The following is a 27,996-nucleotide window of genomic DNA, read 5'->3' as shown; positions in this document are numbered from 1 at the left end:
CAGCCTCCCAAGCAACACCCATCCCGCCCAGCAACACCCACAACACCCATCCTGCCCAGCATCACCTAGCACCTCCCATCCCGCCCAGCACCACACTCCCCGCTCACTCTTTTTCCGAACGACGGTACCTACTTTACACTCAAGAGTAAACAATTACACACAGGTGTAAAGTAGATATTTCGCCACAAACGACGTGAGCAACTGAGGAGGAAGTTAGAAATGTCCTGATAATAACTAACAACCAACTCTGGCCAACGGGGACATCCCAGCTGAATCAAACACTTTGAACTATACAATATATATTCTTGTCGCTCCTGGACCGCATGGTAATCCTACAAATAAACAGATACTGCACTAGAGACAGACATTCATCGTCATTGAAACACTAGCAGACATTTCGTGCGGGGGCGGTAGGGTAGTCAACAAGAATACATGAGTATGCTGGAAAACTGCTAAAAGACGCATAATACACAGTTCATTCATTCCCCCGCTCATCCCGTGCAAAGAAAACAAAGCAATAATACGAAAACAATCAACGCGGTAACCATTGACAGCTATGTCGCATTGTAGATGTAGGCCTCAACAACATGCGGGATTAAACACCACTTCCTGACATAAAGAGCAGAGGCCAGATGCATAGTTCCTACATATTGCAGCCAGGGCAACAGAAGGATGCGGATGAAACGAAAGGCGCGTCAGTGTCATTCATTGATAAATATATTGTCATACGTGACTTAGCAATGAAAATACGTGCGCATTTTAATCTAACTGTTTTACAATTCGCAAATCTTGATACAACACCGTGCGTTGCCTGCAGGTTGACGTTATCTCGTGGGTTATTTGGTATACAGCGGTTGATCCAGACTTTTCCGTGATGGCGATGCCACGATAGCATCAGCCCCGGGGTCCTGATCATTGACAGAGGGCAAACACTACGATTAGATGGTCTTGCAGCTCTATAGATATATAAATATCTGGGACAGTTTTAAACGTTGCCAATTACCAGTGAAGCCTCGCGGAGCGCCTCAACGTGTGCTGTCCCACTATGGCTGTCCATTTACCTGTGCGGCTTATTCCTTTGATCTTCATCTACCTGTGCAGCGTGTTGGATGTACGTGGGGCGTCAACCGTCAGTAGACGTAAGTGTAATTAGGGGTTTATCTGCTTTGGTAGATGTTATTTTCATATTTACACCCAAGACACTACTATTTTGATCCCCCCAAAAACGTAATCGGTTACTTCATGTGAAGAGCGTTTACATGTGATCTGTTATTTTACAATGTGTGTACATGCGTGCGTGCGTGTGTGCATGCGTGCGTGCGTTCGTGCGTGAGTATTTAAAGCAAAAGTGTTATGAAAGAATATTTTTCTGTCGTACATATAGATGTATCGTTAACAAAGATTGGTTATGGGTCATCTGTGTATGTTTTGTTGATTGTAAATCACAAGTGATATATTCAAAAGGTAGGTACGATATATTACCTTATTCAGTTAACAATTTCCAGTTAATGTTAAAAACATCCATTTTCTGGAAGCATGTTAGATGGAAACAGCGAAGTAACATATTACCCAAAATGTCACCTACTCGAGCTCGGTCAAGTAAACGTGACATTAACGCGTCACCGCGATATTTCACATTATTTGCGTTGTAAGATCTGGACACGTCTTAAAATGTGTTTTGTTTTACTCTTTACAATAATTGGTTTATGGCTTTGTCAGATGAAGTGGCATGCTTTGTTCTGAGATACACCCTCTCTCCATCCACCTGACTAAAGTCCCACTTGCTAATTGGCTGTGTGACGTCCCTAGTATGTGTTCGCCGGACGGAGAAACATGTTGTACTTTAATTGTTCTATTTTCAACAGGAGAGCGAGTCTTTATACCTTTGACAACTGTTTCTAAAATTTGTGAAGATAAATAAAATATAAGGTACACGTGGATGATAAACTGAAATATTTTAGACTGGGTGACTTAGTGAGTCTAATGCCGAGGGCAGTGTGCTAATCAAGGAAAATAATCAATGCGAATCTGGGATTCGGAGTCACGAGCTTGGTGACTAATTTTGGCGACTTAACTTAATGTGTCAGAGAGAAATCTGAAGTGGTGTCATGTCTTTTACTGATTTAGTACCCAAGTGATTTTGAAATGTTTTGTTAGATTAGTATTATTACTTATAGTAAGTGTTTGCTGGGAATGAATTAATGGTGCCAGGATCGAGGGTTTGGTTTGATAAAGCGTCATGATCGCGGCGAGAAAGCGTACATTGACTGATGGATGTTGAGAGAGAGAGAGAGAGAGAGAGAGAGAGAGAGAGAGAGAGAGAGAGAGAGTATTAGTATGTGTGTCTGTGTATTTGTGTGTGTGTGTGTTCCGAATGTAAACGTATACAAGTCAAGTGTGTGTGTGTGTGTGTGTGTTTTGTTGTTTTGTTGGGGTTGTTTGTGTGTGTAGGGGTGATGTGTGAATGTAGATGCGATGTGTGTGGGTGTGTGCGAGTGTGTCTTTGTATGTGTGTGTGAGTGTACCGCTTTTAGCATTATTCCAACAATATCACGGAGGACAACTCAAATGGATTCTCACATTGTATTAAACATATATACGAAATATACTCGGTGTATACACAAGATATAACCTTTCCGTCCGGTGATTCGTTATCTCTGACCCTGTACCGGATGAGTCGGTTTAAAAGCATCATATTTCGTGGTTTTCTCTATTCGCGGAAGAAGTTTCGAATTTACGTTATTGTATGACAACCATGTTCGTGTCTAATATACATTCACTGTACAAATATATATTTGCTGAATATGTTTTTGTTTTTACATATATAGAATTATAACTTCTATTAGTTATTTCATAATACTATTTTAAGGCGCATTAACACATCCGGTTGACGTTCGCGGCTGTCATGAATGTCATTCTTATCACGAAGCTTCCACGACCGACACGGAACCGCCCGAATGCAAGCTTCCTTGATAGGTCTTTATGTTAACACGCTTCCCTGGTGATATCTATCTATCTATCATGCTACTAAACCCCGCTAAATATTTCTGATGAAATAGTATCCCCTTGAGAACAATGTGGAGAGGCGCGAATGACGTCACGGTGAATAATCTGATGTCCCGGCCTCTGTTTGTGAAACAACGTTTCACTGTTGTAATAGTGAACCCTCTGTGCAATTTAGGCATCACAGGTTTTTATTAGTAATTATCACCTTGTGATATGCAATAAGAGTCAACTGTTTCGAGTAATGTCTTTCAGCTGCCAGTAAATAACATTATCCCAACCTTCATCCAATGTAGTGTATTACCAAGTTTAACCTCTAGGACATGCATAACTTCGGGTTGTTCTCACAAATACAGCTGTTTATTTGTTGTTTAACACCGCGCTCAGCAATATCCCAGCTATATGACGGCGGTCTGTCAATAATCGAGTCTGGACCATACAATCCAGTGATTGACATCATGAGCACCGATCCACGCAATTGGGATACGATGACATGCATGAACCAAGTCAGCGAGTCTGACCACCCGATCCTGTTAGTCGCCTCTTACGACAAGCATAGTCGCCTTTTACGGCAAGCATGGGTTGCTGAAGACCTATTCTACACCGGATCTTCACGGCTCCGCATACAGCTGACATGATTTGATATATACAAAAAGTAGGGGATACTAGGAAATATCTTAAAATTTCCAAAATAGTAAGAGATATTAGTTTTTAGCAATAATCGATGTTGACGGACGATAGGGGCAAGATGGGAAATGTGGCGTTTTTGGATCAGTAGTGGGTATGATACCGCCACGCTTTGTCAAACATTCATTCACTCAACGAGGCACACTGCATTTGTGTCTTCTAATGGAGATTGAGGGGAGTGCAGTCAAAGTGGTCGGCGGTCTGTGACGTTGACCCACACGTCTCCCTAGCATTTCCCGATGAGCTCAATCGGGGAATGGTCGGGGCTTATTTGTGGCCATGGCATTCTAGGCATGTTGTGCTGCTGGAGACGAGCATTGACGATTCCTGCACGGTGATCACAAGACGTCGGCTCACACGCTTGCAAACGGGACATCAGAGGGTGCCAGTGTGTTGTCCCGAAAGTATTGTCCAGTGACAGTGATATTGTCTTGTACAATATGGAGTGGGGTTTGGTCAGTCTTAGTGATGCAACCCACACCATAACCGATCTACCGCCTCAGGTTGGCATCGGCTTGGCGTATATTTCGACGTCGCCAGACACGACCATGCCCATCAAGGGAGTGCAAAGTGGATCGGGTCTCATATGCTGCATGTTGAAGTTTTCTGTCGCCTGCAGCCTGATGAAAGGTTGATGTAATTGGTTTCGCCAGTTGAGGTCAACTTCGGAGAGCATGGTTTCGGGTCAATTGATCCTGTACTCGACCGTGGATGCCCTGAACGGGGTCGATCGACAATTTGGGTTTGTTGGTACCTGTTCCATTGTCTGCTTATCACAGACTGTGAAACATTGAACGTATTTGCCACTGCACGCTGACCTCTGCCAGTCTCCACCATGCCAATACCCCGTTGACGCTCCGCCTTGTTCCAGACGCCGCATTGCCAGTTCATGCACAAATATCATCCATATACCATTTTAGATTTGTAACACATTGTGAATGTTTGAAAGAGGATATTATTTACCCTGGTAATCTGTATAATAAATGCTTGGTTCAGTATAGCTTTTGTTACGTCGTCACGTTTTGCACAACATTGAACACGAGAACTCTCCCAAGTGTACATCATTTTGAAAAATCACATATTTTATTGAAACAACAATTAATTACAATAAATGTCAATTGCGGATCTGCATGACTATTTCTTTAATAATCACATTTTGGTTTTGAGTGCCATAATGAACCAAACCTAGGAACATGAGCAGGAAAACTTTTGTCACACAAATAACTGCTTCCCACAATTCCCCATCCACAATCTCAGAACAACTACTATAGATTTGCGCCTTTCCGCCGCCAGTCAATAACATGGAGCCCTGACCAGAAGGACAAAACATGTTGTTTTTTTAAAAACTTCCATATTCTTTGAGAAATATACCAAATGTAGTCATGTTTAATATACGAATATCTGTTAATAATGTTCGTAACAGAAAGAATAGTTTGCATGAGTCTTTATTGATACTAATTTTCCATAGTAAACAAACATACATCAAATATTAAATTTCATGAACACTTGGTGTCATCCATTACCAATTTCACTACTATTTTGTCTTTTACGGCCGATGGAATATGTTTCGATAGATAATCCAGATAAGTTATCAGTTGGCGTTGATGTTTTATATAATTATATTAAATTGCTTAATTTTGTTTTATGCATATTGCAAATACATGTTCATGTAGGTCACAACATGTCAGACATTGTTTGTTGCTTTTATTGTTCAGGCTTGCCTTACAGTTTCTTTTAATTCATTTTTCTTCTTACGTCACTTCTGAAGTTGAATGTTTTCTGTGCTCTCGATGTCTTTAACCTTTCAGGACCTATAAATTCAATTTCAAAATCCTGAAAATGTATTCTTATTCATGTTCATTTACGAATAACTAAGTCTGACTTGAAGTCGCGTAGTTGGCTTATCGCTGACACGTATTCATATGTTTAAGGTGACATTTGTCTTGTAAACCAATATCTCTCATGTATGTAAATGTGCAAACAAAACTCTACGATGTCTGCTGGCAAATTCATATACCTAGTTGCTGTATTTCCTGTGCTGGTCAAACATGTGCTCATCTCAATGGTCAAACAAGAAACACGTGTTCTGAAATGTCACAGCCTTGGCAAAGGCAAGAGGTTGATTAAACATATAAATATCAGCTCAGTGATACAGAGTCAGCTAATTAAATGTCTAATGTCTTGACATTACTCATGTTAAGTCCGTAAATATTGGAACGTTTGCCCGAATGGTGTTTGCTCGGCTGCGTCATGCAACAAGGGTCAATATGCAGGTGTATAGGAGACACTCCACCGTGACCTTACACCGGTGTCGGTATGCCCACTGGGGTTATCGTAATCTGCACGTCAACGGAGGTCAGTTCCCTGAACGAGATCTCGGAGTGAAGAGATGAGGTTAGATGGGGATAGAGGCTGAGGCTCTCATCAAAGTGTGTACAGAAACTGATATCAGTTCGGAACTCATGAGCGTATCTCATTGTTATAGCACATATATTTCTTAGAAATGGTTTTGTCACTTTTATTTACCCTTATACATGCTTATACTAGTAGTTCAAAACAATCCAAACAATAACACGATTCCGTAAAATATACCCCTGTATATCGTGAATATTGTGTGTTCGTACTTTGCTGTCACCGTTTGCTCATCAAATCAAGCGATGATAACAGAACATGAAGTGAATGTGATGAAAGGATTTTAAAACATTTAAACAGACATTGATTGAGTGACTAGATTGTTTTAACGCCGATTGGAACAATATTCCAGTTATATAACGGCGTGTCATCTTAATGTGGCAGGAAAACCCCGAAGTGATTCAGGTCTCAGACGTTTACCGCTATGTGTCCTTAACTTCTTTTGAGTAATATATAAGATTTATGAATCATTATGATCATACAGAGATTTCTTAAGCTCGCCTGTAGCAACTTTAAGATTTTCTTTATGTTTATTGTAATTATGTTTTATACCCAGCTGCCTGACAAATCTCTGCTTTTATCTACATGACCTGAGGCGCCTATACAATGTACTATGAATGTGGTTCAGGGCGCCGCCGGTCAAAAATAGTCTGACGTACACGATGCCGAAAATTCTTCACTCAACCATTCAGAGATATTTCCAAAATGTCCTTAATCAGCATATGTGGGTACGAGCCTGTTCATGTTAATCTTACTACTGCCCCTGCAACTACCACAACAACACATACAAATGGGTCACTGAAACATGGTAATGACCAGATGATTGTAATTGGTTTCTGGTTTGCAAGAAGTTGTCATTTCTCACAATAAAAGGCATAGTCTAAGTTTGGATTCTTCTTCTTTTCTTCTTCTTCTTCTTCTCCTCTTTCTTCTTCTTCTTCTCCTTCTTCTCTTTCTTCTTCTTCTCCTTCACCTTCTTCTCCTCCTCCTTCACCTTCTTCTCCTTCTCCTTCACCTTCTTCTCCTCCTTCTCCTTCACCTTCTTCTCCTCCTTTTTCTTCTTCTCCTTCACCTTCTTCTCCTCCTTCTCCTTCTTCTTTTGCTTCTCATTCTTCGTCTTCTTCTCTTTCTTCTTTTTCTCCTTCTTCGCCTTCTTCTTCCTTTACTACTTCTTCTCCTTCTTCTTCTTCTCGTTCTTCTCCTCCTTCTTCTTCTTCCTCCACTACTTCTTCTCCTTCTTCTTCCTCCTCCAATACTTCTTCTCCTTCTTATCTTTTTCTTCTTCTTCTTCTCTTTCTTCCTCTTCTTCTCTTTCTTCTTCTCCCTCTTCTCTTCCCTTTCTTTTCCTTCTACCCCTTCTTCTCCTTCTATTCCTCTTCTTCTCTTTCTTCTCCTTCTTTTCCTTCTTCTGCTTCTAGGGGCCAATGTGGGCCCAGTCGTCTTAGGCGCCGCGATTAGCTGTGCAGAGTTGCGTCCTTTTGGCACGCCAGAAACCTATGATTGCGGGTTCAAATCCCGGTTCGCTCTGATTATGTTTCTAGGTTTGTCAGAACCATAACCGTGCTCGTGGGTTTCACCGAAGTGGTTAAACATCTCAGACGTTGAAAGCGGCGTTCAACCGGCGTTAAACCTTTCTGAAAGATAACACCACTCACTTTCCAATATTAGTTAAAAAAAAGTGTACGTTCATAAACCGCCGGGCAAAAGAGAGCATACACCCATGTTTGATGATAGCTCTATATGAAACAAACAAAAAGTGGTTTTTCGACGTATTTTATACGGGTACCATAGGCGAAACGCAGCACTGAGTATCTCATTGCACAGGGCGTCTCAAGGGACACGGGGGTCGCAATGTCACAGTACACAGTAATGAGGATATGAGTGAAGTATAAGTTTTCAAGAGTATACATGTGCTTTCTTTTGCCCGACATCAACTCTACATGAACGAGGCCACGCCCAGGGAACAATTAGGATATAAGTTCCTAAGTATGTTTACAAATACATGCAATAAAAGCAAACACCTCATCATATTTCAAATTTTATTCTACACGAGGAACAGGATTAAAGTTCAACTGCCCGTACCCAGGTGCCATTTTAGCTTATAGCCCCTAAATATGAAAACAAGAAAACTGTGCAAACAAGAAACAAGTCCCCACTTACCACAGTCCCCCCCCCCCCCCCCCCCCCCCCCACCACACACACACACACACACAAATTGTAAGTTAAAAATAAGATAGGGTTTGAGTATATATTTGAAATGTTGTCTTTCATGTTTCAGTACATTACTACGACCAGGTGGCATGTGGACTGAAGCAACCAGACCGCCTGCACTACTGGTGGTAAGTTGAACCATGAGTGGGTGTTATTGAGGGTGTAGTTTACGTAGTTTCCGTGCGTCCAAAGTCCCAAGTATTGGAGGTCGTAGCCATTAGAGCTTTGGTGACATCACATCAGGGTGTATCCTTCACCCAAGGGACCCCATGCCGCGTTCAAAAGTTCAGATAACAAACACGATTCTGATGCTGTAAGGTCTTACTACTTCAAGCTCGGCTGCTGATACAGATAAACTACAGCACATGTACATATGTATTAGATTTAGTTCATCGCTTTATGTATCACATAAAACAAAATGAGATTGAGCCGACATTGTATTGTATATTGGATATATAGCTGTTTATCAATCAATCAGCCGTGTATATGCTCAAATTACCATGGGTAACTACACACGAAGTCTCACACACCTCGCACTAGCCTTAAACACCACACACTAGCCCTACACACCACAACCTAAGTCTTACATACGACGCTAGCCCTACACACCACACACTAGCCTTACACACCACAACCTAAGTCTTACACGCCACGCACAAAGCCTTACACACCACGCACTAGCCTTACACAACACACACTAGCCCTACACACCACGCACTAGTCTTACACACCACGCACTAGCCTTAAACACCACGCACTAGTCTTACACACCACGCACAAGCCTTAAACACAACGCACTAGCCTTACACACCACGCACTTGCCTTACACACCACGCACTTGCTTTATACACCACGCACTTGCTTTACACACCACGCACTCAGCTTTAGACAACGCACTAAGTCTTACACACCACGCACTAGCCTTACACACCACGCACTAGGCTTACACACCACGCACTAGCCTTAAACACCACGCACTAGTCTTACACACTACCCACTAGCCTTACACACCACGCACTAGCCTTAAACACCACGCACTAGTCTTACACACCACGCACAAGCCTTAAACACAACGCACTAGCCTTACACACCACCCACTAGCCCTACACACCACGCACTTGCCTTCCACACCACGCACTCAGCTTTACACAACACACTAAGTCTTACACACCACGCACAAAGCCTTACACACCACGCACTAGCCTTACACAACACACACTAGCCCTACACACCACGCACTAGTCTTACACACCACGCACTAGCCTTAAACACCACGCACTAGTCTTACACACCACGCACAAGCCTTAAACACAACGCACTAGCCTTACACACCACGCACTTGCCTTACACACCACGCACTTGCTTTATACACCACGCACTTGCTTTACACACCACGCACTCAGCTTTAGACAACGCACTAAGTCTTACACACCACGCACTAGCCTTACACACCACGCACTAGGCTTACACACCACGCACTAGCCTTAAACACCACGCACTAGTCTTACACACTACCCACTAGCCTTACACACCACGCACTAGCCTTAAACACCACGCACTAGTCTTACACACCACGCACAAGCCTTAAACACAACGCACTAGCCTTACACACCACCCACTAGCCCTACACACCACGCACTTGCCTTCCACACCACGCACTCAGCTTTACACAACACACTAAGTCTTACACACCACGCACAAAGCCTTACACACCACGCACTAGGCTTACACACCACGCACTAGTCTTACACACCACGCACTAGCCTTAAACACCACGCACTAGTCTTACACACCACGCACAAGCCTTAAACACAACGCACTAGCCTTACACACCACGCACTTGCCTTACACACCACGAACTTGCTTTATACACCACGCACTTGCTTTACACACCACGCACTCAGCTTTACACAACGCACTAAGTCTTACACACCACGCACTAGCCTTACACACCACGCACTAGGCTTACACACCACGCACTTGCTTTATACACCACGCACTTGCTTTACACACCACGCACTCAGCTTTAGACAACGCACTAAGTCTTACACACCACGCACTAGCCTTACACACCACGCACTAGGCTTACACACCACGCACAAGCCTTAAACACAACGCACTAGCCTTAAACACCACGCACTAGTCTTACACACTACCCACTAGCCTTACACACCACGCACTAGCCTTAAACACCACGCACTAGTCTTACACACCACGCACAAGCCTTAAACACAACGCACTAGCCTTACACACCACCCACTAGCCCTACACACCACGCACTTGCCTTCCACACCACGCACTCAGCTTTACACAACACACTAAGTCTTACACACCACGCACAAAGCCTTACACACCACGCACTAGGCTTACACACCACGCACTAGTCTTACACACCACGCACTAGCCTTAAACACCACGCACTAGTCTTACACACCACGCACAAGCCTTAAACACAACGCACTAGCCTTACACACCACGCACTTGCCTTACACACCACGAACTTGCTTTATACACCACGCACTTGCTTTACACACCACGCACTCAGCTTTACACAACGCACTAAGTCTTACACACCACGCACTAGCCTTACACACCACGCACTAGGCTTACACACCACGCACTTGCTTTATACACCACGCACTTGCTTTACACACCACGCACTCAGCTTTACACAACGCACTAAGTCTTACACACCACGCACTAGCCTTACACACCACTCACTAGACTTACGCACCACGCACGCACTGCCTTCGACAGAACCTTGGTTATACCCCAATCACACCAAACTAGTTCTCAATACGTTCGTGAAAATGTTGTCGAACGGGCCCCAACTGTGTATGAACGTAGTGGACGTAGTAAAACCAATGGACAGTCTTTTTACGAACTTTATGGACGGGCTCGGACGGGGAGGGTGCTCTAGAACTTGGAGTCTGCTCAAAGTTTTATCCCGTCCATCCCGTTCTGCAATTAGTCGGACTGACAACGTACTTAAAACGAGAAAGACGTATTACGAACGCAATTGCCGTACTTCGAACCTACTAGGGACGTGTTACGACGTGGTGCAGTCGGACATAAATTTCAGTACGTGTGCGCACCGACCGTATCGACTTCTCTTTGGAGGCATGATGTGTACAGCTCGGAGCCCTGAACTTGAATGAAGACTGGCTACAACGCGCTCGGTATCCTTAGGAGTCGGGCCAGGACGGGCCAGGACGCGAATACACGCGCACTTGGGACGAGATGAGGACGTACTGCGAACGAGTTGGTCGGGTTAAGAATTAGTTAGAACTGGCTTGGACGTATTGTGAACGAGGTAGAACAAGGTTGAGCTGGTTAAGAACGGGTTCACAATGGCTGCGGACGTGCACGAACTGCTGTCGACATGAGGTGAACATTGTCGGGCCCGTTCTAGTATTTTGTTTAGAACGGGGTAGAACGGGATAGAACTACTTTGGTGTGATTGTAGCATTAATGTACCAACAAAATGCAATTCTAAATGTAAATGTGGACTTTTGACAGAGCCTTGACGATGTTCTACTTGTGTACTTGTTGTGTGGTACAACGACGTTATGTCGGGAGGGTAGGTAGAAGTGTATCCAAATGAAAAATCGTTTAACGTTATCACAGATTGTAAGATAGCATTGATGACATTTCGCAAGATTACAGCCCAGCGGCGTTGTGGGCTATTCCTAATGATGCCACAGGAGTATATAAGACGTTATACAAAAGGCAAAGGTGAAATAGCACATACCTTCAAGCGATCCCATGTAGTGAGATGCATTACACCAATCATTGGGAAAGTGATTGGTGTACATGTAACATTGTTGATCACTCACTTACTCACTCACTCACTCACTCACTCACTCACTCACTCACCCACTCACTCACCGCAAACTCTATCTAGCCTTTAGGTGGTATAGCTTTGACCTTTGACATCCGCATGAAGTCGACTCGCCACTTCGTGTCATGAAACTGAAGCCAGAAACCGCAAGAAAGTGTCGTATTGATATCAATGGATGCATATTCTCTGTATGTTAGTTAACAAATTCTTTGGCATTATTAGTTATAAAAAATTCTTTTGCATTGTTAATGTCTGCTATGTTCGGTTCCCAAGGCAACCAAGACGCTCTCCGCCATGTTCAATGGACATATCGTGTGACCCCCACGCCCGATATCGGACTTTCGACGGCTCCTGCAACAACCTTCGTCGTCCTCAGTGGGGAATGGCGGGTTTCGCCTTCGACAGACTACTCCACGCCCAGTACGATGATGGTAATGGTCATCTATCACTAGACAGTCACAACATTAACCTGCAATCTATGGACTCTCAGGAGGGACATTGTCGCGTTGTCGCCCTCACACAAACAAGCAAAAAGTGTCAAAACTAACCAAAGCGCGACAATGCAACAATACGCGACATTTTGGCCATTTGTCGCATACTTACAACGACCTTGGCACACTACTGACATAATTACGTGCACGTACAAATGAATCAAGGCAAATAATAGAGTGACTAGAAAAATTGACATGAGTGACGTCAACAGCATAGATGGTAGCGTGACGAACTACAGATCAAGAGGTCCCAGGTTCGTATCCCGTCGAGGTTTTGAAAGTGATGTGTGTTGTTTCTTTGTCTTACACATAACGGGATGTAAATCACAAGTAGGGTTTGGTGGCAAGAACGTATCGAAATCGTGAATTATATTCATCTTCAATACACGGCCGCGTCACACCAAAAGATGTTAAAAGATGGTACTTGTTGTTACCCTGTCTGGCGCTCGGCATTAAGGGTCTAAAACAAGGACTGGTCGGCTTGGAGTCAGTATACTGTGTTTGAGTGGGGTATTCATGTTAAACTGCGGCATGGTATCTCAGTGAGCTAGAACTATAAATCGGCATCAGTCCGGACGAGTACAATCAGCCACATAAAACCCACACGTGCATGCACGTCGCTATGTATATAAGTGCAATAATCCTGGACGCGACGTTAAACCCCATTTCACCTCACCACCTCAATACTGCGTGTTTTACAGGCGTACACTATTTACCTGGTGTCATCACTAATTTTCAGTGTTTCATTCACAAAACTTTCACAGCCATTTTGCCTTTTAGGCCCAAAGGAATATGTTTCGTCGGATAATCGAGACATTTTGTTTTTACATTTAATATATCTTCGCATTTCAAAATCTACCAGATTCATATTCCAAGGGGTGTGACGTACGTATTAGGTTTGGGCACAATCACGTGAATTTGGAAATTGTCATTATATCTACATTTGGCACAACAGTGTTGATATTATAAGAATATGTATTAGACATATACTCTCCGAAACAAGTAGGGGATCATGAAATATAAATGGTATGATCGGTCGTGAAAGGTCAAATCTTGCTCAGCCTTTAATATTGTTTGGTTTTATTATCCATTGTAACACGTGAGCTCTCTATTTATGCTTTAGTGCAGTATTTGTGAACACTCGTTCGTCCGTTTGTTGTTTAACGCAGCACTCAGCAGTATTCCAGCTATATGACGGCGGTCTGTAAATAATTGAGTCTGGACCAGACAATCCAGTGATGGACATCATGAGCATAGATCCACGCAACTGAGATCCGATGACATCAGATCAACCAAGTCCGCGAACCTGATCTTACGACAAGCATAGTCGACTTTTAGGGCAAGCATGGGTTGCTTAAAACTATTCTACCCCGCATCTTCAGGGGTCGTATTTGTGAACAAATTAAGGATGCGTCATTTACAACCTGATGGACGTCGTAGGGATATATGCATGTTGCAAACTAGAAGAACTCTGCAAGCGGTAACCAATATGTTTAATGTGTCTCTTGCGGCCTTTGGAAGAGGTTCCTTCGGAAACAAAATGTCAATGATCGGCCCCGCACAGGGCGCCTCAGATCAACAAAGCAAGTCCAAGATCGATAAACAGCAACAAAGGTTATCAGATACAACCCTGTGACCCCTTGATGCGTTGTCTTTGACCACCTGTGCTACGGAGACTGTTGACGTCTCACGTGTCATTTTTTCTTGTCACTATTATCTTGGTTTGGTTCACTTGTACATAAAAATACAAAATAATAGTGTATCAAGTTCATGGAACGTCCTGGTGGTATGCATGTTGAGCAAGGGCCCGTGAAGGTGATTTGGGGAATCGAATGGGAATCGGGTGGTCAGGCTCGCTGACTTGATTGATTCATGGCATCGTATCCCATTTGGGTACATCGATGCTCATGATGTCATTCACTGGATTGTCTGGTCCAGACTCGATTATTTACAGACTGCCGTTATATATCAGGAATATTGCTGAGTGCGGTGTTAAACATTTCTGTGAGTTAAAGGGTCGTCGGTTGTCTGAAGTTTGATGTAGTAACTCCGATTAAGTATATATAATTCAAACACAGAGATCGCAAAAACATTAATGTGAGTGAGTATTGTTTACCGCCGCTATTTCAGTTATGTCACGGCGTGCCGGCTTGAGGCTGGAGAAAAAAACCGGAAGTGATGTAGATCCAAAACAAGAAACAATCAGGACGAACCGGGAATTCGAACACACGATCATAGGTTTCTGGCACGCCTAGGGGACACCACTCTGCAAGGCGAATTCATCAATTTAGGGGTTGCTGGCTGAACAGTTATATTTGCTTGAGTCCTGGGCAGGATCGAAGCTCTAGAAACTCTCTGGAGCCAAGCAACCGAGCAAGGTCACCCATCCAAGGGTTCCCCGGGACTCACGTGACTTAACGCCACTTTGAACGCCACAGTTTCACAGCATATCAACATGTATGTGTATGGTGATTCGAAACCAAGATCAGAGTTTACTGGTGCGTCTAGGGGACGCAACTCTTCAATGCGAATAGCGCCGCCTTAAACGACAGCGCCAATCGTGTGACCTCATCGATTTGAAAAGATGTCGGAGACCGGAATGAATTAAAGAGAAATGCAAAGTCTTTGTTTCTTGATGTGAAAAGACGTTTAGTTAATGAAAAACGATAAAGAACATAACGATATATGACCTCATTTCTGAAGCAACAATGAAATATGTGATTTCATTTTTAGAAAAAGAACCCCCAAAATCAATAGTATTCAAAGCGCGACTGTACGACAACGCGACAATGAGACAAATGGCCAACATATCGCGCTGCCGCATTGTCGCGCTTTGGTTAATTCTGGCACTTTTTCCTTGTTTTTGTAAAGGTAGTGACGTATATCTAGACTCAATCATTAAAAAGGTCGCTTGACCAAGAGAGTAACTATTGACTCAGAATAGTGAGTTTGTTCTTGACCTGAACTAGACAATCGCGGGAAAGTTGGTTATCCAGGCCTTACCAGCAAGACAGGATACGAAATATAAAATCCTAGCCGATAAGTTTTAGTTTAATGCCACCAGAGTAAGTCACTACCAGAGAGAAAACTGACCCTTAACCACTTACTAACGAAACCTAGGTTTCGATCTATAGCAAGACGACATTAAACGGTCTAGCGATTCCTGGGGTCGAACCCACATAATTTCGAGTTTAATACGAGTGAGTGAGATTGGTTTAACGCCGCATTTAACAGTATTCCAGTTACATAACGGCGTGTCAGCGTAATGTGGGAGGAAAGTCCGAAGTGATGCAAGTCTCTGACGTTTACCACTTCGGTGAAACCCATGAGCACGGGTATGGTGCTGACAAACCTAGAAACATAATCGGGGCGAACCGGGATTCAAACCCACAGTCATAGGTTTCTGGCGTGCCCAAGGTACGCAACTCTGCACAGCGAATCACGGCGCCCTAGACGACTGGGCCACCCGTGCCCCCCAGTTTAACACGAGACACGCGGACCTCGGAGAAAGTACTCTCTGTATCCTGGCGAGGTGACAAAAGTGTGTTTTCTGACATTGGGGGAAACCCGAATAGCAAACTAGATACGACACCAATACGGGAGAAGTTGGTACCAAACAAAAGCACTTAACATCAGCTATTAAACAGTATCACTAAATATATACAACCAGATATGGAAATTATTGATGTGGCAAAAGTGACCATAAATACATAAGAAACAAGATAATCGCGCTACTGCGAGAAAATCAAACTTACTATACATGAATAAGGTAGCAAACATATATAAGATAAGATATATTAAAAACAATACATGATAAAAGTATGCCATTAAACCGATAAAATGGCTCACCAAATCTCCAACGATGTTTGTAAATTCTCTGAACAACGACGACCGCCGGATTTTGCCGAACGGTTACGACGCGGGGCAATTAAGGGAGAGGGTACCGACCGGTACGGACACTTGACGTGACTAGACTGGTTTTACGACCCGGTGACAATTTGTATCATACTGATAAGTTTTTCCAGATTATATTTGCTTGTTAGATAAGTTCATTTATGAATGCACAAGTATGAAGATCGATATTCGAACTTTCAATATCATTTCAGTGACACATTTACAAAATTTTACCCTCAAATGACGAAAATATATTTTGGCATTGATAAACTATTTTTTCTGTTGTCTAGGTTACTATTACCCTCGGACCACGGGGGTGGATGGCCGTCCTCTCCCATCCCCTCGAATAGTGTCCACCTTTATCCACAAATCGGACTCTGAAACGACCAGACTTGTCAGCTTGAGCAACATGTTCCAGGTGTGGGGGCAGTTCTTGGACCACGACCTCACCTTTACCCCCATGCAGAGAGGTAGGATTTATTTGTTTGTTTAACGCCGGAGTCAGCAATTTTCCAGCTGTAATCGAGTCTGGACAAAACATGGGTTGCTGAAGATCAATTCTTACCCGGAACTTCACAGATCAGAGGTGTAGGCGTTCGCTCTTTACAACCAGGTCAGAATAGGTCAGAATAGGGCAATCTGTATTTTGGCGACTGAATGAATCAGTCTTTGTTACAGATTGTTGGTCACATAGCTCCGACAGTTGGGGCGTTACTTATTATTTCAATCACTGTTTTGTCTGATTATATCAGAGTCGATTATATACAGATCGTCGTCGCTGGAATATTGCAGACAAAAACACTACCCTTATGTTACGGGGAATATTTTCAGAACATAGATAGCCACGGGCGCGTCGGTTTGGTCTTGCCCTGTTGGGATTTCGGGTAAGCATAGCTCCCCAGTAGGGTAAGAATAGAACCCAAAGTAGGGTAAGAATAGATCCCCAGTAGGGTAGGAATAGATCCCCAGTAGGGTAGGATAGATCCCCAGTAGGGTAACCATAGATCCCCAGTAGGGTAGGAATAGATCCCAAGTAGGGTAACAATAGATCCCCAGTAGGGTAAGAATAGATCCCCAGTTGGATAAAAATAGATCCCCAGTAGGGTAAGAATAGATCCCCAGCAGGGTAAGAATAGATCCTCAGTTGGGTAAGAATAGATTCCCAGTAGGGTAAATACAGATCCCCAGTATGGTTAGAATAGATCCCCAGTAGGGTAAGAATAGATCCTCAGTAGGGTAAGAATAGATCCCCAGTAGGGTAAGAATAGATCCCCAGTAGGGTAAGAAAAGATCCCCACTAAGGTAACCATAGATCCCCAGTAGGGTAAGAATAGCTCCCCAGTGGAGTAAGAATAGATCCCCATTAAGGTGAGAACAGAACCCTTAGTTGGGTAAGAATAGATCCCCAGTAGGGTAACCATAGATCCCCAGTAGGTTAACCATAGATCCCCAGTAGGGCAGCAATAGATCCCCAGTAGGGTAAGAATAGATCCCCAGTTGGGTAAGAATAGATCCCCAGTAGGGTAACAATAGATCCCCAGTAGGGTAACAATAGATCCCCAGTAGGTTAACCATTATAGATCCCCAGTTGTGCAGCAATAGATCCCCAGTAGGGTAAGAATAGATCCCCAGTAAGGTGAGAACAGATCCCCAGTAGGGTAGGATAGATCCCCAGTAGGGTAAGAATAGATCCCCAGTAGGGTAACCATAGATCCCCAGTAGGGTAAGAATAGCTCCCCATTGGGGTAAGAATAGATCCCCATTAAGGTGAGAACAGATCCCCAGTTGGGTAGGAATAGATCCCCAGTAGGGTAACCATAGATCCCCAGTAGGGTAAGAATAGATCCCCAGTAGGGTAAGAATAGATCCCCAGCAGGGTAAGAATAGATCCCCAGTAGGGTAAGAATAGATTCCCAGTAGGGTAAGAACAGATCCCTAGTAGGGTAACAATAGATCCCTAGTAGGGTAAGAATAGATCCCCAGTAGGGTAAGAAGAGATCCCCAGTAGGGTAAGAATAGATCCCAAGTAGGGTAAGAATAGATCCCCAGTAGGGTAGAAATAGATCCCCAGTAGGGTAAGAATAGATCCCCAGTAGGGTAAATATAGATCCCCAGTAGGGTAGCAATAGATCCCCAGTAGGGTAACCATAGATCCCCAGTTAGGTAAGAATAGATCCCCAGTAGGGTAAGAATAGATCCCTAGTAGGATAAGAAAAGATCCCCAGTAGGGTAAGAATAGATCCCCAGTAGGATAAAAATACATCCCCAGTAGCGTAAGAATAGATCCCCAGTATGGTAAGAAATAATACCCAGTAGGGTAAGAATAGATCTCCAGTGGGATAACAAATAGATCCCCAGTAGGGTAAGAATAGATCACCAGTAGGGTAAGAATAGATTCCCAGTAGGGTAAGAATAGATCCACAGTATGGAGAGAACAGATCCCAAGTAGGGTAAGAATAAATCCCCAGTAGGGTAAGAATAGATCCCCAGTAGGATAAGAATAGATCCTCAGTAGGGTAAGAATAGATCCCCAATAGGGTAATCTATTCCCCAGTAGGGTAAATATAGATCCGCAGTAGGGTAAGAATAGATCCCCAGTAGGGTAAGAATAGATCCCCAGTAGTTTAAGAATAGATACCCAGTAGGGTAAGAATAGATCCCCAGTAGGTTAAGTATAGATCCCCAGTAGAGTAGAAATAGATCCCCAGTAGGGTAACAATAGATCCCCAGTAGGATAAATATAGATCCCCAGTAGGGTAGCAATAGATCTCCAGTAGGGTAACAATAGATCCCCAGTAGGGTAACAATAGAACCCAGCACCTCCTGGTTGCCACAAGTACGTAACTGGTCAGTGCGTGAGTGCGTGCGTGCGAGCGTGCGTGCGTGCGTGCGTGCGTGCGTGCGTCCGTCCGTCCGTGCGTGAGTGAGTGAGTGAGGGAGGAAGGGAGGGAGGGAGTATTTCAGTCACATCATGAGGGAGCATTGTCTTCACATGGGGAAAAGAACATTGTATTCATGCGATGGAACATTGGGTTCATATGGGGGAACAATGTTTATATGGGGAAACATTGTGTTCATATGGGGGAACATTGTATTCATATGTTGAAACATTGCGTTCATATAGTGAAACATTGTGTTCATGTTGGGGAAACATTGTGTTCATATGGGGAACATTGTGTTTATATAGTGAAACATTGTGTTCATATGGGGAAACATTGTGTTCATATGGGAAACATTGTGTTCATATAGTGAAACATTGTGTTCATGTTGGGGAAACATTGTGTTCATATGTTGAAACATTGTGTTCATATAGTGAAACATTGTGTTCATGCTGGGGAAACGTGTTCATATAGTGAAACATTGTGTTCATGTTGGGGAAACATTGTGTTCATATGGGGAACATTGTAACGACCACAAGGTTTTCTCATTGCACCGTTTATAAAAAAAAAGACTTAAAAAAGACGAAACAGTAACAAAACACCCAGACAGATGGATTGTCTTAGCTTATGCGTCTCATTAATAACATTGTTTTGTCCTCTAGATGCAGATGGAAGTGCTTTCAAATGTTGCTCTGATTTCCAAAACCAGGTCGGGCCCGGTCACTACCAAGGGTAGGTAACTCCTTTGAATCACAACATTTTTTCTTTCTTCTTCAGTGTTGTGTGAGAACACCATCTGTTGTTATTGTTATTGTCAAAATTAAAGTAAATAAATGCAGCAAAGAGGCTTCGGGTGATCCTGACACACGTTGATAAACTTCTTATAAGCACGTTTAAATAACTCGTATATGAGATAACTTCGCCATAAACCGCAAAGAGTGAGTGAGTGAGTGAGTTGGGTTTAACGCCGCTTTTAACAGTATTACAGTTATATCGCGGCGTGTCAGCTTAATGTCGGAGGAAAGCCCGAAGTGATGCAGGCCTCAGACGTTTACCAATTCGGTGAAACCTCGTGCACGGCTATGGTGCTGACAAACCTAGACACATAATTGGGGCGAACCGGGATTTGAACCCACAATTATAGTTTTCTGGCGTGCCCAAGGGACGCAACTCTGCACAGCGAATCGCTTCGCCTTAGACGACTGGGCCACCCGTGCCCCCTAAACTTCAAAGAACAATGAAGAACGAAGCGTGGTTTATTTCAAGGTAAACATTGTTCTGTCATGACGTCATTTCTGGAGATTTGAACATACGATCGAAACTTGATGACGCCATTATAAAATGGACTTGTCCGACATTGTTGAGGTCGGATCGTGTTACGGGAGTCATCATTATTTAAATACGGATATACATGTTTAAAGCTTCTATATTTTATTAACATCTTTCAAAAGGGTGTACATGATGTTGATGTCTCATGCAGGAAATAAACAACTCCCACTCATCGTTTCTTTCTTAAATAACGCCAGAGAAAACCACTCTATTTTATGTGATTTCATTACTAAAGGTAAAGAGCGGTAAAACTTATGTGAAAGGATCACAGAAACCCCCATTTAACATTTAGCATAACTGACATGTTAGTGCAAGACTGAAAGGATAGTGCCACTGTATATCTATCTATATGTCGAGGATAAAGGGCGAGGAATTCTAACTTACTGCTCTTGTGACCATGTTGCTTCATGAAAATGCATATGTGTTCTTTGTTTCCACAGGGGTCCGTGTTTCAGCATTCCTGTTCCACCCTTTGATCGCTACATGACCCGGAAGTGCATGTCTTTCTCGAGGTCAACGACAGCGCCAAGGGAAAAGTCTTGCGGAAAACGTACTTATGATCTATTACATACAAAACACTATAGAAACATCTATACGTGAAGAGAGAGCATGACACCAGAAAAAGCATTTGTTCATCCAGATACTTGCTAATAGGGCCGATAATGTAATGGTCTGACGTTGATAATTCAGGCAAAAATAATGTGTGAAATGTGTTCTGAAATATGTATTGTTGGTTTAAAAAAATACTCTCAATTTCAGAGATATGATCATATATCCTGAAGCGCTGGTTGAAAATACATTATGTTCTCAAAGCGGGTTTCCTGTATTTCTGATGTTTCCTTGCTCAGGTTATCGTGAGCAGGTGAACGGGGCTACAGCCTTTGCTGACGCTTCAAATGTTTACGGGACAAACGAAAAAGACGCAGATGCTCTCAGAACATTTACAGGCGGTAAGTGGTGGTACTCTCTCTCTCTCTCTCTCTCTCTCTCTCTCTCTCTCTCTCTCTCTCTCACTCTCTTTCTCTCTCTCTGTCTCTCTCCTCTCTCTCTCTCTCTCTTAGAAATAGTCTGTCACTTTCATTGAAGTCTAGTCCCATGCTTCTCTGTCTCCTGTCTTTACATTACATTTACAAACACGTTATGCATTCTGTTCCAGGCATGTTGAAGACAAGGCAAAATGACATGCCCCCAGCGACAAGTGACAACACCACCTGCTTCCGCATCGATCCTAAGGACTATTGCTTACTTGCTGGTAGGTCAACTCGTGGACATGCATTTGAGTGGAGTGGAGTGGAGTGGAGTGGAGTGGAATTGAGCGGAGCGGAGAGGGAAGTGTCTTATGAGTTGCCCCCCATAGATGTAGCTGGGCAATGCAGATACACCCGATGGCCGAACGATCGCATCTAAAAACTGGAGAGATATGACAATCGGTATCAGGAGAAATGGTTTTGAGAAATACCAAACTTAACACACACTCGACACGAATATTATGTAATATTTGATAACAATCGAATAAAGTTGTTCTGTGCATTTAGGCATGAGATATTCAAACAGCAATGTCATGATGTCACACAGATATAATTCTTTGTCAGTGTATATTTACTGCTAAAATCGTTCTTTGTTCTTCGAGTTAAAGTTAATGAAGCGTTTTTATTGTGTGTCAGCATCCCTCCGATTATACTTTTGGTTTTCTCACCGTTCCCTCCCGCACACCTTGATACAGAGAAGTATTAACCGTTGTGTCCTTGTTCCTGTTCCAGGGGACAAGCGCTTAAATGAACACCCAGGTTTGTCGGTCCTGCACGCGATATTCCTGAGAGAACATAACAGGATTGCAATAGAACTGTCCCTCATCAACCCCCACTGGGACGATGAACGCCTTTTTCAGGAAACCAGGAAGATCCTAGCTGCCCAAATGCAGGTCATCAGTTACTGGGAATGGCTGCCACCGCTGCTAGGACCAGATGTGATGAGATTCTTTGAACTCGATTTGACCATTCCGTTCACGTATCGCCCGGAAGTGAACCCCACAGCTGTCAATTCCTTCGCTACTGCTTCATTCCGCTATGGCCATTCTCAAATTCCAGACGTTTGGACAGTTGGGAGGGAGAAAATTCCTCTCCATGCTATGTTCAATCGGCCTTTTTTTGTTCTTAGAGGCATGTCTGAGGGGTTGGATGATGTCCTGACGGGGATGGTCTCTGACACATCCCAGAGAACTGACGTTTTTTTCAGTAACGGCGTTAGTGATCATCTGTTCGAGAAGGCAGACAGGCCGCCACTTGATTTGGTTTCTCTGAACATAAATCGAGGCCGCGACCATGGACTGCCTCCTTACACGGCCTTTAAGTCGTTCTGCGCGAGGCTTCTGGGAAATACTCCAAGATGGCCCACTAACCTGTACGCGGCCATGATAAACATATACAGGTACGTTATCACAGCCTGACGGCACAGGGACCTGAGTGCGAGTACAGCCGTATCCAACAGTAATATTGTGTGAATGGAGTGAGGGTGACAGAATGGCACTTGTCTGAGATGATTTGAAGTCAACGACGTGGGGATTCCGGGTTAGAATAGATCCCCAGCAACCTATTTTCCGGACGAGTTCCCTGTTAAATGGGAGTTCACTCCAATAAAATCTTTCCACTCATTTAACAGCTCATACGATATATTTATGAATGTTAAAAAAATATTTGACCTGAATGTTACAGAACCATTGGGAACGTGGACGTATTCTCCGGGGCTGTGAGCGAGATACCACTGCCTGGGGCTCAGGTGGGGCCGACCTTCGCCTTTATGATTGGTCTACAATTCCATCGCTTCAAGTGGGGAGATCGCTTCTGGCATCAGACTGCTGATGAGCATATCGGCTTCACACATGGTAAAATCTGAAACTGCGGTTCTTTGATTTGAATCAGTACAACGTTATAGCGGCCCTGTTGTCTGTAATATCACGTTAGATGTTATAAGTAAGCACTCACACCATTCGCTGCTCAATCACACAAGATACATAAGTTTTATTGCTATTTTTAGCGTCACGTCTAGTTTTGTCTGGCTATCAGGTTGTGACACTATTTAATTGTGAAGAAGAGTTGTGAAGGGTTTTGGTCACGTGTTACCGTAGGTCTTAAAACCAACATGCAACACTCGGTGACTCACTGTAAATACATCATTTTGTTAACGTAGGTCAGATATCTGTCAGCTGTAATTAGCAGATGCCGTGTCTAATTTTATAATCCAAAACTGGCTTCCAATGGAGATATCGATTGGGTGAGATCTCCTGGGATATATCTAAACTGAACTTTCTTACACTCAGGCCACAGTTTGTGGCTACACTATGTACAACGCAATTATAAGATATATCATAATATTATGCAATTTATATACATGTACAGATATGCGCTTTGTGGTAAAAATATATACACGCAAAATACATAACGAATAAGTATAGATGTTTTAATATGATGTTTTCCTAACAAACAATTCATTTTCTAAATGTGGCTATAATTCCATTGCAAGTCCTAATTTTGAGCTATTAAAGAGATAATTTTTGTATACACTTGATTAAATATTTAAAAATATTTATGAATATTTCCTATTTTTTTCAAATGCTTCATTTGAAACATAGGTAGTGAAATTCACCTCCGACGTCATATATTGCATAGGTTACATTTCCGATCAACTGGGGAGATATTTGTCCGTTCTCACCCAGCAGATAGTGATTCGACGTCCTGCATGTGAGGGAGATTTTCCTGTTAGATTCTTGCAAATATAATAAATGCTGCTAACATTTTGTATTTACCCCTTTCGAAGGATAGCTATATTTGCTGTCCATGTTTGCTATCTTTCAAGTTAGAATTAACGAGGATTTTTAACAGTACTTTGAAAGTTCTGCGATGTCCATATATAACTTAATCCTAGTTGGTAAAATTTTCCCAAAATACTGTCATTATAAATAAGAATGTACACTTTACAAGATAATTTTGAGGCTTTTCCAGTTAAGGGTTTACCACAAAACAAACAATTCTGCTATAATTCTAAGCTAGGTTGGCAAGTGGGTGTCAATGTATTTTTTCAACACAAGATCAGTTTTCAAAACCCCATACCCCACAACCATAAAGCAGAACAGGAGTAACTAAAGTATAAAGTCTTAAAATAAAGTCACACAGAAAGATTAAGTTTTCTACCTTGGCTTAAGACGAAACCCCTAGCCCTTGTTGCCTTTTCATTTAGAATTTGCTTAGTCTTTGTAAATGCTACAATGAAATTGCATCACAAGGCTTTTGCAGACCATTGTGACGTCATCGTTCATCATCGTTTATAAACTGAAAATGGGAGTAGGTTGGGGTCAAATATTTACCGTATTTACCGTATTTACCAGTCTTTGAATAAAAGCTAAAAAGTCATTTCCATAATCATGACAAGTCTCCATTGTACGATTCCGCCTACATCCTGAGCAAGCAGGTGTTTAGGAATCACTATGAAACAGTAACGACACCAGGTGTTTAGGAATCACTATGAAACACCAGGTGTTTGCGAGGTGAGCGTATCCTGATGTCACGTGTTCTCGTGAATATATGGTACCAATCATCCTACTGGGACTGTCAGGCAACTATGATATTACTGTTCCCATGGAAAGTGTTCAGATTAACACAGGGTCCCGATTCACGATTTATTTACGCAACAAGATGTTCACGAGGGTCTCCGGACTACAGGGTGTCTCCATGTATGATTGTATGTGTCTCGTTGGAACTAGCGTCACCTCAATTCATGTTCTGTAGGTGTTATCTTCATGCATTTCCAGCACAATACCGGGAAATACAGAAAATTCGACTGTCAAGAGTGTTTTGTGACAATTCTAACATCAGGGGATTTCAGCCGAACGTCTTCAAAGTTGAATCAGGAAGGTAATTTACCTTTAACACAATCTTTTCATTTCACATCATAATCCATGATACATGTACCATCGATCCGTTAAATAATTTACCATTTTTCATATAACGATAAGCTGCACATTGACGTTTTTTAATCACTGCATTTATGGGGTTAGCCGACCCGAAAATCATAAATGTAGAATTCTTTTGAAAAGGGAGAAAATGTTTCAGTATTAAAACCTACAACGAAGTGAGAAAAGAGTAACGCTTCCATTTATGATTACAAGACACGTTGAACAACGACTAATTCACATCCATGCTTATTTTCCAGTAATCCAATTATCGACTGTTCCCAGCTACCATCTATGGATCTTACGCAATGGGCAGAGCACTGACGTCATAATGACGGCGTACATGTGCCAGACGTCAATTTGCCTTGACACATTGTTTTGTGGGGCTTTGAAAGCTTTTATCCAAAATGTTATTTGGTTGATTTCAAAAGACATAATAAATGGTACATTCGGATGGCGTGCTTTGTGATTCTTGTCGGGACGAACTTAGCTGGTATCAGTAACTACGCTATTCAGAAGACATGTCATATATAATAGTTTAGTTTCAAACGTAGATAACCGTGAAGGAATTAAAAAAATATGGAATGTGTCACTCATGCAGCGGTTTTTATAGAGTGAGTGAGTTTGGTTAAATGCCGTAGTAAACATTTTTCCAGTTATATAACGGCGTGTCAGCTTCATTTGGGTGTTAATCTGGTGAAGGTTTTAGATGTGAACTGCTTTGGTGAAACTCCAGAGCACGGGTATGGTGTTGAAAACCCCTAAAATATAAACAGGGAGAATATTGGATTCGAACCCACGATTCTGGCACGACTGGGCCACCCGTTGCCCTCCTGTATCATAGTTGTAGCTGGAGTGGAACAGAGCCCGGGCCCAAATGACAAAGGTGGGAAAAACATTGACAAGGGTTGTTTATAGCTTACCTGCAAGAACATTAGTCGATTTCACCACACCGTCCATCTTCACCGACATATCCTGAAAAGCATTCATGACAGATTCCAGGTTTGTTGTGTCACTCTCCCTCGTGAGACGCACAGTCTGCAGTTGACGAGAGCTACCCCGTGCCTAGGGTCCTTGGTCACCTTTGTCATTTGACCCGGGCTCTGTTCCACTCCAGCTTGATATAACAAGGCGAGTATTTAGGATTAAGAACCTGGAGCGTAGACACGAACCACGTGCTTCACGTGCTGTAACACATTTCTATCATCATCTTATACTGAATGGCCAAATATGATAAAATTTGTAAAACTCTTATCAACAACAAACACACAGGATCTAAAGAAATTTATCAAGATTTATTGTAAAAATGTCCATTAGTGTTAAAAATGCTAGGTAATCACCGCATAGGAATGCGGCCGGGTTCACCAGGACACGAGACACAGCGAAAACAACGACAAAAATACACGTGACTTTCACCGAACACATTGTGAACTCATGACCGGGAATGTGATTGGATTCAAATGTAAAGTAAACAACAAAGAATTGACTGACTCAATTTGATATTTTTGGTTTACTGGAGGGTTTGAAGAATTGTAGTAAATGGAATATTGAAACATCGTTTCCCGACTACCAAGTTAATGCTAACCACAGGGACGCCAACTCCCGTGTGTGGTTGCTGTGTGTATTCGTGCTGGACGTGGTCGCTTTATCAAACATGTTGTGCTGGACCTTTCTGACTTGGTATTTGTACTTCTGTGAGAGGCATTTATCACTTGTTAGAACTTACACCGAAACGTCGCTCCTAATTGTAATAAGGAAGTTGTTCATCCATATATCATATCCTTACTTGGTATTTTTAGTTCTTGAGAAAGCTGTGTTCATGTAGATTGTGATGTCAACATTAGGTTTGTGTATATATACTACCCATCAAAGTTAAGATTCACCAGTGTAAATGTAGCCACTCACTATACTCAACTGTTTCAAACCAGATAATGCCAAATATTCTAAACTTTTTACAGGTACTGTTAGCACATGAACTGATGTGGCGTAAAACCAAATCTGTAACGGTGAAAAGATTAGAGTTTTTCTTTCATTAATTGATAAAACTCTGTGAAATGTCGCACATCTTTAAACAAAATTCGCACCAAAACGCAGGTGTTCACATGCACGATAATGCACGTGTTTTAGCAGCAATTTGACGCGGGATACTCGTGCAATTCATCTTTATAAGGATTGCAGTTGGCTCTTCTGAGTTAGTGGAGAAATTCTTCTTTGATGCAAGCATGGGTAGAGGGAGAATCTCCGTATTGAGCAACGACATCAAGCCTTGGCACTGCTACAAGATGGCAGATCACAACGGTATGT

General features: G+C 42.7%; 1 protein-coding gene across 1 annotated transcript; it reads left to right on the top strand.

The window, feature by feature from the left end:
• The first annotated feature begins 823 nt into the window (after window positions 1-823).
• On the top strand, window positions 824-26,146 carry LOC124125893 (peroxidase-like). The gene is made up of 12 exons (XM_046489282.2): window positions 824-1,139; window positions 8,381-8,441; window positions 12,428-12,585; window positions 16,830-17,009; window positions 20,081-20,150; window positions 21,188-21,297; window positions 21,596-21,697; window positions 21,904-21,999; window positions 22,508-23,174; window positions 23,459-23,628; window positions 25,552-25,654; window positions 25,953-26,146. The coding sequence occupies exons 1-12, from the start codon at window positions 1,046-1,048 to the stop codon at window positions 26,014-26,016; spliced, it is 1,875 nt and encodes a 624-aa protein (XP_046345238.1). The 5' UTR covers window positions 824-1,045; the 3' UTR covers window positions 26,017-26,146.
• Window positions 26,147-27,996: the final 1,850 nt, after the last annotated feature.

The sequence above is a fragment of the Haliotis rufescens genome, unplaced genomic scaffold, assembly GCF_023055435.1.
Source record: "Haliotis rufescens isolate VD_foot unplaced genomic scaffold, xgHalRufe1.0.p SCAF_27, whole genome shotgun sequence".
Lineage (NCBI taxonomy): Eukaryota > Metazoa > Mollusca > Gastropoda > Lepetellida > Haliotidae > Haliotis > Haliotis rufescens.
This window is presented reverse-complemented; position numbering and strand designations above follow the sequence as displayed.